At 33.9% G+C, this 18,133-nt stretch overlaps 1 protein-coding gene across 2 annotated transcripts in view; it reads right to left on the bottom strand.

Annotated features, from left to right (window-relative positions):
• Nucleotides 1-5,756, bottom strand: part of EPC1 (enhancer of polycomb homolog 1) — an 88,880-nt gene extending 83,124 nt beyond the window's left edge. Inside the window, exon 1 of one of the 2 annotated variants that reach the window (XM_011369475.2) lies at nt 5,448-5,756. In XM_011369475.2, coding sequence (XP_011367777.1) covers nt 5,448-5,450 — 3 coding nt within the window. In that variant the 5' untranslated portion in view covers nt 5,451-5,756. The remainder of the gene's footprint in view (nt 1-5,447) is intronic. The other variant, XM_011369474.2, reaches the window with a different exon arrangement.
• Nucleotides 5,757-18,133: the final 12,377 nt, after the last annotated feature.

Below are 18,133 nucleotides of genomic sequence, written 5' to 3'. Positions count from 1 at the left end.
CTCAAAGTTGGTAAAGATGGAAACATTTCGTACATAAAGTTGACCTTGTTAAGTTGTGAAATATAAGCCAATATTTGGACCTAGCATTGTGAATTATGAGTTTACCCACTTCAATAAAGTCTCACAGACTTCCTAATCTTTGATCTTTATTCTCCCTATAAAAATTCAACTTCTAAAAGAATTTCATGAGGTATTCCTGAAGAGATAAGATGCAGTACCAATGTGCCTTTAGCAAATTCAACATATAAACATTCAGATATATATAAATTAGGTGGGGAATTACTCATTTTATGAAAAGGTTATTAGATTTATAAAATAATTCACTAGAGGATTCTTTGAAACAGTGACATTACACAGTACATTTCAAATATGTCAATTTATACACCATAAATTTGCAAATATCTAATGTGACTATATAGAAGAGTAGGTAAGTAAACAAGCTCTGATTTCAGACTCCCCAGGTTCAAACTTCGGCTTTTTCAGTTACTTTGCAACCTGGGCCAAACCTCAGCTTTTTATTTACTATGTAACTGGGCCAAAACTCTCTAAGCCTCAGTTTCCTCATCTATAAAATGGGTGTAATAATTGTTCTATCTCCAAGGTTTGTGTGAGGATTTAAGGAGATAATAAAAGTAGCATTTTTAGCCTAGAGGCTGGAACATAGTAAGCTCTAATTAAATGTTTGTTTTTAGATTTTTTTTTTTTAAATTAGCTGCATCTGTGACCAGTCTGGTCTTTATGAAAACAGATATTCATGTTTTACCATTCAAGAATATTTATAGAAAGCAGTTAAAATTTATACAAAGCAAATAGGAGCTGACCATATTGAACATTGGATACTCAGTAAGTGTTCACTCTTCCAAGAGCTCTTCCCTAGCCAAAACAATCATGGTCATTTCAATCTCCTTGCCAGTCACTGGATAGGTATGACTATGTCCTACAAACTGGCCAGTGAGCTATAAGAAGCAGTGTGCTGTGTGCCTCTGGAAAGAATTTCTTTACTTATTAAGAGATGTATAAGAGAAATTCTTCTCCCTTTGGAAATTGTAATATCAGGATATAATACTTGGAGCTGCAGCAACCACCTTGTGACTATGAGGAAAGACAGCACTAACATTACTGCAAAGAAAAAAAACAAAACCTACTAAAGAACTTGATAACGCTGTGGAGCTATTGAACCCAACCTAGATCTGGCTTGCCTCCTGGTTACTAATTAGGTTGAAATGATCGATTTTTTTTAATGCCGCTATCAATAGCATTCTATATTAGTATGAAAGCAAACTAAATGACGTAATGCATCTTAGTATGGATTCATCGGCTCTACAACAAAATTTAATTGTGTACATCATTAAAAATGATGTACAAAAGGAGTCTCTACCACATTTGAAAAAAGTTTTCATTAAATGGACCTCAGAAGGACATGCTGCAAATTCCAACTACCAGAATGATCCTCTCCGTCTCTCTTCTCAAGCAAATAAGTTAATGTTTTATTTCTCATTTTGCAATAAGAATGTGCATTAGGTAACCAACTATTTATGTAGCATCTTTTTGGGTCATATCTAGAATCTGAGGGCTACTTTCCCCTCAATGTGTGAATATTTAGTATCCAAATATTGGTCCTTCATTAGAAGGACACTTGTTAAATCCTGTATAAACAGATTTAAATTAAAAAAAAAAATTTACTCCAGAGATCTTATTTGACCTTTATTCCCAAATGGGAACCTCCCACATGTAAGATCTTAGATTTAAAGTATCCTTAGAAAGTTGAACCATATTGGACTATAAACTCCATGAGGGATCCTTGCCTCTTTTTCTTATCATTGTCTCCTAGTGTCTTAGCATAATAGCACATAATAGATAGGAGGAAAATATAGAACAAACAAACCTCCAAATAAAAATGAATGTGAACAAATCAAATATAAAGTACACCCCTTTAATATTTTTCATAAAGAAACCATTATCTTTGCTTTACTTTCCCTTTAGATTCTCCATTTGAGACTATTTTTCAAAGAAAAAAAAAAAACAAAATCATAACACAAATACTGACTTTGTCTATTATTTCCCCCTTCTCTTCCTTTGCAAAATCATGCTGAGTACAGTAATCTGAATAGTCTCATGGAAAGTAATAATATGTCAAAAAATGGCAGAGGTAAATATGCAAGAGCAGTGGGTAGAATTAGAAACATATACAATTTCAGGTCTGTATTGAACTTGGTTTTCAGAGGGGAAAATTTTTAGCTATTTTTCCTTCTTCTAAAAAAGTTCATTCCAAGGTATGTGAGATTGGTCCTGGCTAATATTTTCAGCATTTTATGTTAGGTCATCTTAATGTCCCTATAAATGTTTCTTCCTTTTGTTAACTCATCTTTCCTAATAGGTTTGGCTAACCTGAAAATTTTCTCAATCTTTAGCAATACTAATGAACACAAATTAATAAATTAAGAAATTATGTTTTCTCATTGCATTGTCTTAATAAAATTCTCAGTTTATTTCTGTTATTGATCAAGCTCTATAATTTCAAGTTCATTTTTTATTGTTTAGAATTTGATTTACAGATTCTCCATGCCTTTGGTATCATTTATTTCTTCTTTCTACAACCTGTTTTTTGGCCATTTCACTACTCATTGACCCCTCCCTCCATCAGAGAGATGGGCAGGGTGAAAAAATAATATATTTTAATATAGTCAATTTTGCTACTTGCTAAGATCTTTGATTAAATTGTGTTTAAGAAAGATACAAGTGTGTAATTGTTCACTAAAATGACGTTTCGAGATTTAAAAAAAGAATTCTTTATTGTTCATGATTTAGCAACTGTTACTGTGGAAGTCAATTCTCTAAATGCTATATTTAATAAATATTTTTGTGAAAACAGTGTTTAAGATAATAGTTCTAATCATAATCACACCAAACTCATGAGCCAAATGCCTACAAAAATGTTGCCAGTTACAAAAAGACTATCCACAGAATCAAGAGCTAAAATGAAGCACAAGGTGAATTTTTAAAATGGAGAATAATATAAAATAATGAATTGTTTTTTTCTTCATAAATTTAAACCTCTTTACTTACATAGTGATGTAAGAGTCATGGATGGAAGAATATCTTTAATATAAATATCCACAGATGATATTTTAAAGTGAAGATTGAACTATAATGGTTACTTCATAATCAATGATGTAATAGTCAATGATGTTGGAGAACAAAGAGCATTGCATAGCTACATATGGACTTCATAGCATCAGTTTGTTTTTAAAAGGGGGCTAAATTATAGAAACAGCTTTAGTTTCCATGAATTAAAATTTAAAATATCACCAGCTGAATTACAGAATATTTTAGCAATAAACATATTGGCGAGTATATTTTATTCAGTAGATCAACTTTAGAGAACTAAACTCTCCATCATAACCAGAGGATTAGATAATATACATATACCTGCAGTATTTCATTCTATAAATAATCTATAATGTCATAACTAGTCTTGATGGGGGCATCTAAATTTTACAAAGAGATAAAATGTCACAGTGAATATTTTCAAATTTTATAGCGTAGTATAAATAAAATGTGGGCATAATATATGATTATTTTTTAAGTTCAAGGAAAGGATCCTAAACAGGTAAATTATAGGGACACAAAAATCAGGAATACTATTCCTAGTCACTTACACACATTCTTTTTCTTCAGAATTTTAAATGTTTAGTGAAACAGCATTTTTATATTTCAAAGTGAATAAAAAAACTTAAAAGCTCAGAAATTTTTACTCTCTCAAGAAATAATCTGTTCAATCGTATGGAAAGGTGGTCTAGGATACTATTTCAGTTGTTTTTATTTTATTTGCCAAAATAATATGTTTTTAGGTACAACTACTGATTCTTCCCACTTTCTTTTTGAACGAAGAATATACTTACTATCTTTATAAACAACTAAAATGTTCACAGAGACCAATAAAACCTATGTCAAATCATAATATACATTTTTGTTCTTGTGAGGCTTTGGGCCTAAATCCCATATTCTCTAATCAGATAACTCAGTAAGAACAAAGATGGAAAAGATTTATCCTGAATTTAGATATGGGATACCAATATTTTAAAAGTTAAAAGCAGTTGTATACATATTCTTAAAGAATTATCTTATTCCAAAAATATTTGCTCTTTTTAAAGTAAGTATATACACTAATTCAATTGAAGTATAATTTCAAAATAAAACAAACAACAATGTAGGCACTATTACATGTCAAACTACTAGTAAATTCCCATGAGAAACTTAGAATAGTAATTTAAGAAATCTCTAGGTTCAAAATGAAATTCAACTTTTACAATGTTCAGTGAACTAAAACTCAACGTTTTGTTAAACTGAAAAGACATTAAAATGTATAATACTGTAATATAAGGAAAATGCAAAATGTTACTGAGGAAAAACCAACAGCTTTATCATTGAAGAATTCTGATATAGTCATATCAGATAAAACACAACTGCAAACTGCATGCTTGTCCCTGATGGTCCCCGGACTGGCTGTGACGACATGTCTGCTCTCACCCACAGTTCACAGTTCACAGAAAGCATTTAAATCATACAACTGAATAATTTCCTCTGACCAAATTAAACTTTCTTTAAGGAAAAAAAGGAATAAGAGAATAGATCAAATCTTGCCCCACCTCTTCTTTTTCCTCCTTTTTTCTTTAGTGAAACTGACATAGATTGTTGAGGAGCACTACAGCGCCACCAACACAGATCAATGCAAAACAAAAAAGATCTCCCACCGTGTGCAAAAAGAAAAAAAATTAGAAAAATGCCAAAAATTACAAAATGTCTCCCAAATGTACCTTTTTGGAGAAATACAAGATAGATCTGCAAAGATTATCTAATGAAGAGCATCGAAGAATTAACATCATGGAATACAAGTTTAGATCTGATCAGCAAATAAAAGATCCACTATTTAGTAACAGCCATAACTTAATATAAACCCAGTTATGTCAATCTCCACCTTCATTATACCAAGGGCAGCTTTTCTGTAGTTTGTATCTGAGTGATCCATCAAGAAAACCACAATAGGCCTTAAAAAAAAATTTCAAAACTACAGCCATAGTTCACCAGCTGACAATTTAGTCCTGGACACATTAGGTAATATATGATTTTTATAAAGAGGATATGCACATATTTGGCATATCCAACATTGCTGGCACAAAACAAGTCCATCTTGAAATAGCTGAGTTCCTCCGTAGTTCACAGTAATTAAAGTATAATTTATATTATGAATATTTAGCTTTAATAAAAAAACTATTTTTTTTTCTTTTGGTAAAGATTAACTAGACAAGATTAGGTGGAATGTTCAGATCAAAGCTAAAGAAAAATACAAAGATTGGTTTTGTAAGAAGAAACACAATGAAAATCCTTTTTATCTGGTGGCTCATTTAAATATTTAATGACATAAATGTTTAAAATTACAAACTTACCATTAGCGTAGGCAAAGAAGAAGCCAGTTCTTGAAAAATAATTGTAACAATATAGGCTGGATACTTGTGTCCCTAGAAACAACAGCCTCCAGGCAGCATATGGATCTTGAAACATCTTTACAATTTTTGGTAAATAAAAAGTAATACTTTCTTCCATGATCGGTAGCTGAATGGGGTGGCTTCCCCCAGGATCTGTGGGCGTCTGGGAAAAATCGGAGAAATATCTACAGAAGATTAAAAGCAGAGGAGGCAGCGGCAGCCAGAAGACTCTGGGGTTAACAACTTTGCGATGGCAAGCAGACGTGCTCTGATTGGCTAGGAGGGCAGTGTCCCTACAGTCTGCACTATCCTCCGCTCCCCCCGCCTCCTGCAGCTCGGAAAAAAATGCAGTGTGTGTGCCATTTTACACTGGGCTTTTAAAAGCACAGCCATCCAAATGACAAAAGTCTAAGCTCGCTATTAAGTGACACTGCAAAACAATAGCACCCACGACTGCTTGTTAGCTCAGGAAAATGCCGTTTTAACGTCTTAAGGAACACTCTCGTTTCTTGTATGTGGGATTTTAAGGAATATAATGCTTTTCTTAAGCGATTGTTTATCACTTCACAAATGTCGATGTATAATTTGGATACAAATATGGCCATTTCAAAACTATTTCCTTCAAAACATCTTTGATTTGATATCATTAAGGTACCTAGAGAAGCCAGTCATCCTTGCACAAATTCACGACTCCTTGAGCTCGGAGAGCTTTAATTCCTTAAAAAAACAAAATTTGTTAGACATAGTAACTAGCATTTGTTCAGAGAACAAAAATAAAAATAATGAATTTTGTGGCTAAAATAAAAACAATGAGCAAATTTTTTTTCTCCTTAAAAATTACGTTTCAAAAACCTTTACTGGCTGACAATTCTACCACTCTGCCTTACAAACAAAATGGCTGTGGTACTGAGTTTTTTTGGATCCTCCCACTGTGCCTCCTCCTGGCCTCCAGGAAGTGGTAAAAATCCAAAATAAATACAGTACTAAAAGTACATTGCCCAGTCTGAACTCGGGTGCAACTTTTGGTAAGGGGGGTCTTAGAAATATGCTGCTTTTTGTTAGTTTTTGTTTTGTTTTGTTTTGTTTTGTTTTAATTGTTTTAGAAAGAACATCAATCACTAGAGATTTACTTGACTGTAATTTGAACTTCCTGCTTTACATATTTATAAGGTCTTTCACCTATCTTGGCAGGCTTTCAAATTAAGTGGGCTGGGAAATTTGCTCTGTCTCTAGTTGTGAGCTGAGTCAGGTATTTGGTGGTTGCAACTGGGCTTTTAAAGAAAAACGAAGTCTGAAACTTAAAAAAGTAATGTTAAACGAATGCTATTCTATGATTGATTACAAATGTAAAGTCGCAAAAGTCAGCAAATATCAAAATGTGTCAAATACTGCATACATGTTTTAATCGAACATATTAGGTATAAAATTCTTTATCAGCTAAATTTCTAATGAGCCAGGGATAGAACAGGGTTTAAAGGAATTGGATGGAGAAAGGGGTGGAGAATTGTCTACATTCTTTAGGAGTCTTGCCCCTGAATACACACACACACACACACACACACACACAGTCTATTATTTCTATGCTTGCCTGGCATTTAACAGGCAACATTCTTAAAGAGCTATAAGTAGGGTTACTATATAATTTATCGTCTAAACCAGGACAGTTTTGAGTGTGAAAGGGGGTCATGTTACTAACTATGGGGTGGCTGGAATAAATAGGGACTGTCCATGGTAAACCAGGAGGTAGAGCTTGCTATGTATTCAGAGAGACCTCCTTGAACTTTTGCCAGACAAGTCACCTACCTACAGACATGATTCCTAGGTCCATGTACATAGAACCTGACCTAGACCCCTTTTCCGGGCTATGTCTGCTGCGCTTGTTCTACCGTCAACTGAAGTGGAAATGAAAGACTCAGATTCGGATGTATTTAATGAACAACTATGGCAAGGAAAATATCAATATTTCCATTTTAGTTTGTGCTCTCACCAATAGTGACCTAATGAGAGTAAATTTCAATGACAGTTATTTGATTGAAATCAGAAAAACATTTTTAAGAGGTCATCTAACGAAGAGAGTATATTAATATTTTTCAGAAATTTTTAAGCAGTTTTCCTTCCAAGAGAAAAAATTTGCTAGGGGACATTTTCACTATATACTTTTGTTTTTCCACCACCCCAGCCCTGTTATTTTTTCTCCCATCTTTTCTCCCACTCTTATTAATACATGTACATCCATATATGTATATATACATATGTATAATTATAGAAGTATAATATATATGTAAATACATATATACACATATACTTTTATCTATTTTATTATCTGTAGATTATAATCTTTTTACACTTTCTACAATATGAATATTTCTAATTATATACTTTACTATGGGAGAATTTTCTTCAGAGATTTTGTGACAATATTCATCATATACATGATTTGAACATCTTTCGTTTTGGTAAAGGTAAAATGTAGAGTAGGATGCTTTGGAAAAATTATCACTGTAAGATATATTATATAATTCTCTTGTTGTTTATTCAAATAGTTCTCGAGAGCTTAGAATGTGCCAGTCATTGTACTTGGTATATTAATATATATTAATACACAAGCAGACAGTTTATCGCCTCCTTCATGGAGCTGATAGTCTAGTGAGGAGACAGAGAAAAGCGAGCAAACAAATATTTAGTTGCCAATTGTGGTTAAGTGTTGTTTAAAGAAATAGGGTACAGTCTCAGAGAATAACAAGGAGGTAAACACATAGATAAGGTAATAAGGAAAGTTATTTTCAAGCAGGTGACATTGAAGCTAGACTTGAAGGATAAGAAGGAACCAAACTTGAAAAATACACAATAAATAGTAGACTAGGAAAAGGCTACAACATGTGCTAAGGCCCTGAGGCAGAATGGAGCTTGGAGTATACTAGGAAGTAAAATGAGGCCAATGTCTATGCAACATTTTGAAAGAAAGGGAAAATGACATCCAATGAAGTAAAAAAATGTAGTAATGTTAGGTGGTTAGTCAGGCATGAGCGACAGCTCTGTAATCATAGAAACTTTCCTTGAAGATCTCCCTTAAGGATCCCAGAAATACCTCCCTTTCAGGGTTATAAATTACCCCAACTCCTAGAGCACAAAGACCATAAAAGCTCTGTCTTAACCAGCCACAAACACATGCACAGAAAGTACTCAGCCTCATTATACTATCATTATTATATCATATTTATGCCCATAAATTCATGAATCTAATTATCACAGACTGAATTGTGGGTAAGCATATGCACAATAGGCAAATGTTATATAGCAGCCAACTGTCAGTCAACATAACCTCACATATGAATGATCTAGGCCCTCCCATCATGGCTGAAATATAAGTGGACCTTCCCACTTCTGTGTCACTGTTCTCTGCTGGAAACTCACTCCTCCCTTGGAGCGTACTCTGTCTTATCTTTTCACCTCTCCAGTTCCACAGGGTTGCAGCCTTCCTTAGCGTGGCCCTTCTCCTTCTAAAATGTACTTTCAATAAATCTTACTTCTAAATCTCGCTGACCTGTAATTCTTTGCTGTGTTGGTGGGGAAAAACCCAGGGAGCTCCCCTCCCTCCCCCACTATGCCGCTGGGGGATGCCCGATTTCATATCACCCTAGCGGTAACAGTAACATCCTGCAGAGTGACAAGCTGCAGAAAGGAGTTCCATATCTAAACAACTGAATTGTATTCAGAGAGTAAAATGTTGAAATTTGAGATTTTGGACGTTCGAGAGATGATGAGATCCAGAGAAGCTGTGGTGAAGTGGAGAAAAAAACTCCAGACTAATTTTGAATTGATATAGCTGCATCACAGTGTTTTGGTATTATATTTTTTTAAATTCACATTTCATTTGCATGTTACAGCCATTGATTATGACTCTGTTCATAAATAAATATGAACAAGAAACAATTATCTAAGATCACACATTTTACTAGTAAAATGAAAAGGAAGAATTCAGGCAACTATTTGCTTCTGTTTTCTGCTTCTCTGTAATAGTGCTGATTTTGGTATTTTTTTTATTATTAAAAAACCTTACATATCATATCAGTTGAACAAAACTCAGTTAACATTTTTTATTAAATGAATGATGCAAAGCATTATTAAAGCTAGAATTTAATATAATTGGATAAAAAATTATTCTTTTTGAATTTTCTAAATGGTTTTTATTGAATTATAATCCTGTGTACACATGGGCAGAAATAATATGTTCAAGTTCTTGGATTCTAAGACTTAGAAAAATTTAAAAAACAGGCCATATCAATGATGTGTAATCCCTTGAGTGGGCTTTGTTAGTAATGCAATCTGTAAACAAATCTAATTGTGAACTAGTTAGGTGGTACAGTTTTTAAGATCTTTACCTCTCAGAACTGTGAGGTGAAGGAAGATGTGTTTTTGGAATTCAGAAGTTAGGTTCTGAGAAGCCTCCATTCCATCTAGCCTTTTTTTTTTTTTTAACGTGAGAGAAATTTGTTTAAAGCACCATTTTATGGGGTCCCTTCCTCATAGCCAAATGCAATTATTAGTACAATCAGTGTGAGTAATCTTCAAAATATTTTCCCTGTTAAAATCTGTGACTATTTAATTGCTGAGTAGTATCTAAGCCGAGAAGGAGAACATGGGGACCTTACGAAATGCGAAAAAATCTACTAATTTTCTACTAATTTTTAATTAACAATTTAAAAGTAGTAATATGATGCAGAACCTCATGATCAAATACAAAAATATTTTGCAGTGAAATATCTGACTAATCACACTAAAAGTAGCCCCTATCAGTTTAGGTCAGCTTTTGTCACCACATACTACAATTTATGAGAAAGTTTTCAGTTTTCAAAGATTTTAGGAATTCATAATGGTGGATAAGGGATTGTGGATTTGTAAACTTTAGTCTCATTCAGGCAGTGAAAAAAATTATTTTTAGCTTAAACCAAGACTTATAATCTTAGTGATTATGAGCAGTTACGATTTGGAAATGGCCAGACTTCCATTTGTGGACCCTACTGAAGTAATGTACCCCATATTATTAAATTTCTTTAGTCATTCAAGTGATCTCAGAGAAATCCCTTTAATTTTTACCTGTTATGATTTTCCCTGTATTTTTCCTCTTAAGAACAAACAGTAAAAAGCTTTGCTTTGGGGGTGGAGGGAGCAAACATATTTTAAAGCTGTACCTCATCAGACTTTTTCTTTGCAAAATATTTTAATATTATGCCTTTAGTAGAGATTATAAGAGTGTTTATTTCAGAACTCGTCACCTATTGCGGGATGATATAGATTGCATTTATTCATTGCAAGAATTGTCATTTTCAAGAAAGGTCATTCACGGGAGCAGTTTGTGACCATTGATGTGGCCCAGACTGCTTGCTGACTAACCAGTATTCAACCTTCATTTCTTTCTTACTAATAAAATCCAATTTTACTTTGGGTTTGCCACCCAAAACTGTGTTTACCACACAGTTTTAACTGGTGAGATTTGGGACGAAGTTATTTGGTAGAACTTCTGGGAAAGTGTTTGAAGGTGGCTGACTCAGTGAGCAGTGCCTCTTGCTCCTCACCTTTGCCCTTCTTCCTGCTTGGAGGGTAGTCACCACACCTGGAACTCTATTGTGACAACAAAGAGGCATACCATGCCTGAGGGTACCTGAACAGAAGGAAACCTAGGTTCTGTGGAGCCTCCACTCCATCTAAACCTTTTTTAACATGAAAAAAAGAGAAAAACTAATAATTCGTTTAAAGCATGTGTTTTTGGGTTCTCTTTCCCATAGATAGATGCAATTCCTAATACAATTAACATGAGTAATCTTCAAAGGATTTGTTCTATTTAAATGGGCTACTTTTTAATTGCTGTGTTGTACTAGCCTGAGGTGGGGACAAGGGGACTTTATAAAATGCAAGAAATCTACTTGTAGACGAGTGGTTACCAGAGGGTAGTGGGGGAGGGGAGGAGGTATATGGGGTAAAAAGGAGTCGAATATGTGATGACAGAATGAAATCTAACTGTGGGCGGTGAACACATAATGCAATATATGTATGACTTACTGTTGAATTGTACACTTGAAACTTATTGGATATCATTAATCAATGTCGCCATAATAAATTAAAAAAAAGAAATCTGTCTTAATCTGGGTTGTGGTTGCACATGGTTGCACATATAAAGATATGTATATATGTATGTATTATATATGTGTCACATATACACATATATCCTATATGTGAAAATGATCGAGCTGTGCATTGATTAGTGTACTAAATCTATAAATCATCCCTTAATTAAAGGCATTTTAATATACTACAGTGATTGGTTCTGATAATTTGAATACAGACATTGTAAAATAGCTGGATAGATTTCTTTTAAAAAGTATCCAATAATCTTTTTGTTATAAATGACTAAGACAACTACTCATTTCTCTCATTAAAAAATGGTGCTCTTATATTTATACATTTCCTTATAATCATGTTGTCGGCACAGTGCTCTAGAACTGCATATTCCATCACTATTCACTCTCTTGATATATTTTTTTACATTCTTATTTGACAGCTATATGCATGTCTTTGTCAGCAGCAGCCATCTTCATTTTACGAACCCCAAATCTTGGGTGACCTCAACTGTCACTCAAGTTCTCATTCTTATATAGCTTATCAAAATTCTGGGATCTGTGGTAAGTGACCTATTGTGGACCTGATGGATGTGAAATGGTTAAACAGCAGAGCCCGAGGTTGGCATTTTCTTGCAGATATAGGAAGTATTATAGTAAAAACACAACAAAAAGGAATTTTTTATCTCGTTATCAATATGAAAGTTATTCTTTTTTCTATTAAAAAAAACCAGGGCTGTTAAGAATTCCTGCCCCTCTATGACAACCTCCTACACCTCAACACGCACACACACACACACACACACACACACACACACACACACACACACACACACACACACATATTGCAGGGTAGTGATGAAAAAATCACTGACAGAGACCATACTGCTTAAAATTTCAGCATTGCATGGGTTTATGAAGTAAAAGAGGAACTGGAATAGCTACAGCAATAGGAACACAGTTGATAAAGACTTTTAAAGTATGAACCTGGAACAATTATAGAAAGAGATGAGAATTTTCTGTAAGAGATCATTAAAGCTTCCATATAAGAAACACCATCTACTGTTATGAACATGAATCATTATTAGAACAAAAAGAGAGTCAGCAAATAATTCAGGCCTAGAATGACAAAAGGAGTTCAATAGGATCAAATCATAAATAACTTCCTTGGCTATATCTAGCTAAGGATTCCTATGGGGGAAGTGGGGATTGAAGTTAATAACATAGGTGGTTTATTGTATTTTAATATGTAGTCAGTAAATCTTAATGAACCCTTTTGTTTTTATATTGTGCTGCAATAAAAGAACACTTTAGGCATTGTTATAAGTTGAATTTGGGTACTAAATCGCCCTCAACTGACAACTTCCATCAGAATTTTGGTGCTCACAGCAGGTGTTGCAGAGAAGGAGCACTCCATACAGAAATGTGCTTTTACAACGCTTATTTCTGCCTGGCTGCGTTAACACCTTATAGGACCACACACTGGGAAACAGAGGGTATTTATTTTGCCATTAAAGGTGACTAGTAAAAGAGAGGCAGTTCTTGTCAGATGCCAGTGTGATGATTCACTTCAACATTTGACCATTGAAAGAAGCATTACATGACATATATTATACATATATGATATTATATCATATATATTTATAATTAGCAGACTATTATCCAATGTCAAATCTAGATTTCAGATTTTCTTATTGATAAAAATAAATAACAGTCTAAGTGACTTTTACTCTTCTTACATATTATTCTCTTTTATTGCATTCATTTCTCCCCCCGTGGTAAAAGTCATATGAACTCATGAGCAGCCATTTGGAAAATATGGGAATGCATAATAAAGAATGTACTAACCATTTGGAGTCCTGCTCCTCTGGGTCGCTTTCCAGTGTCTTTCCTTGTACTTCTTTTTGTGTTGGCAAACTTTCAGAATAAAGGTTGCCAAGTCAGAGATCCCTATTACATAACTGAACAAGTGTATATATAATAGCAGTCACAAAAATAACTCAGAATGATTACATAATTAACACAATTGCACCTTACTTTGATAGAGGGCAGAGAGTTTGCAAGAGGCATTAGAAAACTGTTTCCTTCTTTAGTTCTAAATCTTTTGTAAAAATCACAGATAGCACGATATGAACTACTTTAAGTGAAATAATCAGTTGCTTACTTGCTTCCTAATCATTTACCAAGAACATCACTGCTGAATGAATAGGGTTACAAGGGAGTGAATATTGAGAACAGGGGTAACTTTGAAGCAAGAAATACTTGGAAAACAGGGAAAGACAGCCAATGGGCTAAATGAAGACATGGGATTCCTAGGGGGATGAGAGAGAAGAGTATCAGAAGGGGGAGGTGGAGCATAAAATAACATGGATGGTGTCATACATAGATAGAGTGACCAGATAATTTAAAGTTAAATCCAGACCAACTTGCAAGAGTGAAAATGGCACTATTAATAATTGCACTTGAAATAACAGTCTGGAAAATCAGGCAGTATGGTCATTTTAGATAAACTTTTAAAAAACAAACCCATAGCCCTGATGTCAGCCAACTGTTTGTTATCTTTACTATAAATATAATAAATTCTCGATATTATCATCCTTAATTTTTGACTCACCATCATTTAATTCTAAGCAATTTTTTGCTAGCAAAAGGAAATGCCAGGTGGGTACTATTTATCCTCATTGAGGATTTTTTGTTGTGTTTTTTTTTTAAAGAGACTGCTTATCCAGAAGTTAGTGTAAAATGTTGATGAAGCCAAGATGAAATTTCTGTCAGTGTGAGAGTGAGTTAAATCTCTCTATGTTAGAGTCCAGCTTTAACTCTCAGAACTACTAGAAAAGATCTATGTTATTGGCTGTTTATTTTGTGGAAATTTTAAGCCAAAAGCTGATATGCTGAACTCTGTCTTATCCTCTCTGTAGTGAGTATTATAATATATTCAGCATCATTATATATATATATATATATATATGACTTACTGTTGAATTGTACACTTGAAACTCACTGGATTTCATTAACTGTAATAAATTTAAAAAAATTAAAATGTAATTTTCACTAACAGATACCTAAAACTGTTTACATTTTCAAATCAGTTTGCTGTGTTCATTGTAGTTATTTGGAAAATTAATTCATCATACCTCAGTTTGCTCTCTACAATTTGAGGAGTACTTACAGTAGGAAACTAGACTAAAAAAAAACTGATTCTAGATCAGCTTTCCCCCTAGGAATTTGAGGAATAGGGGCTGAACTAACTGTTCATTGAGAGCTGCAATCATTTAGACTTGGGACTCTGAGCCAAACATGATGCTGGGAGTTTGCTGTTGCTAAAAGAACCTCAAAGAACCCTCTGTCACTTTAAGGCCCTTTGGCCAGCATATGGCACTTGGTACCATCAGAACAGATTTATGGTAGCCAAATCTCTACCTACTCTTCCTCTTTTTCCTCAGTGGTCTATATCAAAATGAGATGCTCCCAAAGGCCCCGGGTACATGATAGAAAGAAGTGGAAACCTGAAAGAGTATGGACAGTTCTTGGAGACTTTCTGTAGGAGAGGTTCTCCAGTGCTTCCTTTCTGATCATAGAGTAAGGTAGAGATTCACATCAAATTAACAGAGGGGTCATCTGGTCACCTACTTTTTAGGACTACTCTGTGGTAGGATTTCTCAAACTAGAGACTCTGGTGTCTGTGAGCTCTCTTTGAGAATTTAAAAATTTTGTATTTTCATTTAAATAATAATTTTAAAAAGAATATAAGCATCTTACAGATCATCCGAAAGACTTCCCTATAGCCAAGCGCTACCTTGTGATTTTAATCTTGCGTTCGTGATTATAATTGAATCAGCAGCGGGCAATTCTACTTTACTTAGGGAGCTAATGAGAAAAGAACCAAAGCAGATTTAATATGTAAATGATGTCTTTATAAAAGTGAAAGCACGTGATATCACGACAAGTTTTATGAGCAAATGGTTTAGAGTAATTTAAATGAAAAGAAAAAAATGATGAATTGTCTTCTCACATTACCTGATAGTAACCTGACAGTAATTCATGCTACAGTTGGTGATGAGGAAAATAGTATCATCTCTCACATACAATTAAGACTTTTAATTTAAAATTTATTGGCTTTATTGCTTGGTTTATATTCACTTTATAGATTGGTATTTTTGTAGTTACATAAGCTCTATAAGCATAAAGAATTTGTATCTAGTTGTATGTGTGCATAACGATGGTTAAAGAGCATGGACTCATGGACCAAATTTCCTGGATATCAATGTTAACACCGCAACCCACTAGGTGAATAACTAACCTTTGGAATGTTATGTACCCTTTTTGTGCCCCAATTTCTTCATCTGATTGGGCATAATAATAGTACCTATTATTATTGTGGGGAGTAATTGAATATATGTAAATTATTAGAGTAGTCCCTGGGGATGGTAGGTACTCCTACAGTAAAAATAATTTAGCTCAGTAATTTAAGGGAAAATCTAAAAGTGTGAAAAGCCTCCTCTATTGAATAAATTAAGTTTTGTAAAATATTTAACATTTACATAGCACATCGTGTTGATAAAATACTTTTTTATATACATTATTCCATTTAGTCTTCAACATCTATCCTGAAATCTAGATATTTTTCTCATTACAAAGATGAGGAGACTAAAGCTTGCACAGCTGAAGTGATATGGCCTGAAAAATAAATATTTGCCATGAGCATTTGATATTTCTTTCCCTCATGGAGACTGAAAGACTATTTTTTAACTTAGCATTTTCCTGTTTTCTTTTGGATTGCTAGGAAGCCCACAGGTAATTTCGTACTTTAGTTCACATTAGTATTTGTGTAGGACTTACTGGTCTGAACACCTATGTTACATTTTCTTTCCTAGTCCTTCTCTTCTATTCTAATTTGTATTTTCCCTGATTCTGAAATACTGTTTTATTTTCCCTGATTCTGAAATACTGAAATATTGCTTCATATGCATTTTGGAAAATTTTGAGCCATAAATAAATAAACTGACTCATTGTTATATAACTGATAAAATTTAGATCTTGCACTGAGTTCTTTCGGCTTCATGGGGAAGTCATGTTTATTGACCATCTAGTGGGACCTGGCACTTTATATGTACTATCTCATGCAATCCACACATTAACTTGTGTGAGGTAGGTCAGGTAATCTTTTCTTCATTTTCAGATGAAGAAATTGAAACTTATAAAAGTTTTAAGACTTCCCTAAGGTTAGTAGATATTCTAATTTCTGGTCCTATAAATTGTTCTTAAACTAAAGCATGGGCTTCCTCTTCTAAATACCACCCTTTAGTTTAGGGTTTAAGGCCAGATCTTTGTATCCATCTCCCCACCCCTTCCTTTCTCTGCTGCTCTGCCAATCCTCCTGCCCCCACTCTTGGCTTTTCCTCTTGTGGCTTTGCCAAGAACAAAGATTACCATTCCAACTATCTGTCACTTAAATAAGATATTTATCATTTTTTAGCAAAAAAACCAAAAAAACAAAAAAAACAAAAAAACTTGTTATAAGAAATATCATAAATATCGAGCAAAGATGGTTCTCAATTTACAGTCTCCTTAGTAGACTGTCAGGGTTTCCCAGAACACAGTGCTCTCTCTGTCACTGTTATACACTTGCCCAGGATCCACATCTGCCTCCTAGAAAGAACCAAAAAAGGAAACTAAGAAACTGGTGCTTCAAGGGTGAGGTGACATGCAAATCTATGCTCCCTGATCCTGGCCAACTTGCATATTTCTTTATTTGGGTCAGTTTTATGTTTTATGTTTTTTGTTTTTTAATAACTCGAAGACTGTTGTTGGCCCTGTTAGCATGTTCTCTGGCTGTTCCAAATTTGTGATAGGATAGCTCCTCTAATTGCCAGCCAGTGAGGATTGTGGTAAAGTAATCTACACTTTGGCTAGATTAAGGCAGAGCAGAAAGTCTGGGATTGACTCTTGCCATTATGACCTAAGTTGTTGTCATAAGGAGGCACAGGAAATATCATTAAGTTCCATCCAGAGAAGAAAAATTTGAATCTCAATTGTCCTGCTGTCATTTTACACTGGTTTTTATAGTGTTTCCTAAATAATGATCTTTCCCAAACTTCAGACATTTGATTATCACAATTTTTACTATATTCTCATATCACCTGTACTATTATTTACTTAAATTTTCTTTAAGTTAATGACTCTTTTACTTATATATTATTTTAAAGGCAGATTTCATATTGTTATCATTAATAGAACGGGTTCACTTAGTATTGATAGAGGATAATCTTAAAACAATATATAATGACAATACGACAATACTATTACATTCTTTCCAGTGATAGGGATTGGGAATTAGGAGGCCTGTCATTTGTTTCCAAAATCACATAAACTATTGCATAAACTATAGCAAAGTATGTAGCAATAGAACTTTCTTGCCACCATTTTCCCTATTTGAAAAAGCTTCAAAATCATTTACCATGTTCATTGTAGGCCATTCTCTGTGAGGAAAAGAGAAGAGATTGCCTGTGTCTATTGCAGGAAGTAATG

Source organism: Pteropus vampyrus, unplaced genomic scaffold (genome assembly GCF_000151845.1).
Source record: "Pteropus vampyrus isolate Shadow unplaced genomic scaffold, Pvam_2.0 Scaffold150, whole genome shotgun sequence".
Classification (NCBI taxonomy): Eukaryota; Metazoa; Chordata; class Mammalia; order Chiroptera; family Pteropodidae; genus Pteropus; species Pteropus vampyrus.
The sequence above is the reverse complement of the archived record's forward strand: the minus strand, read 5'-3'. Positions and strand labels throughout refer to the sequence as shown.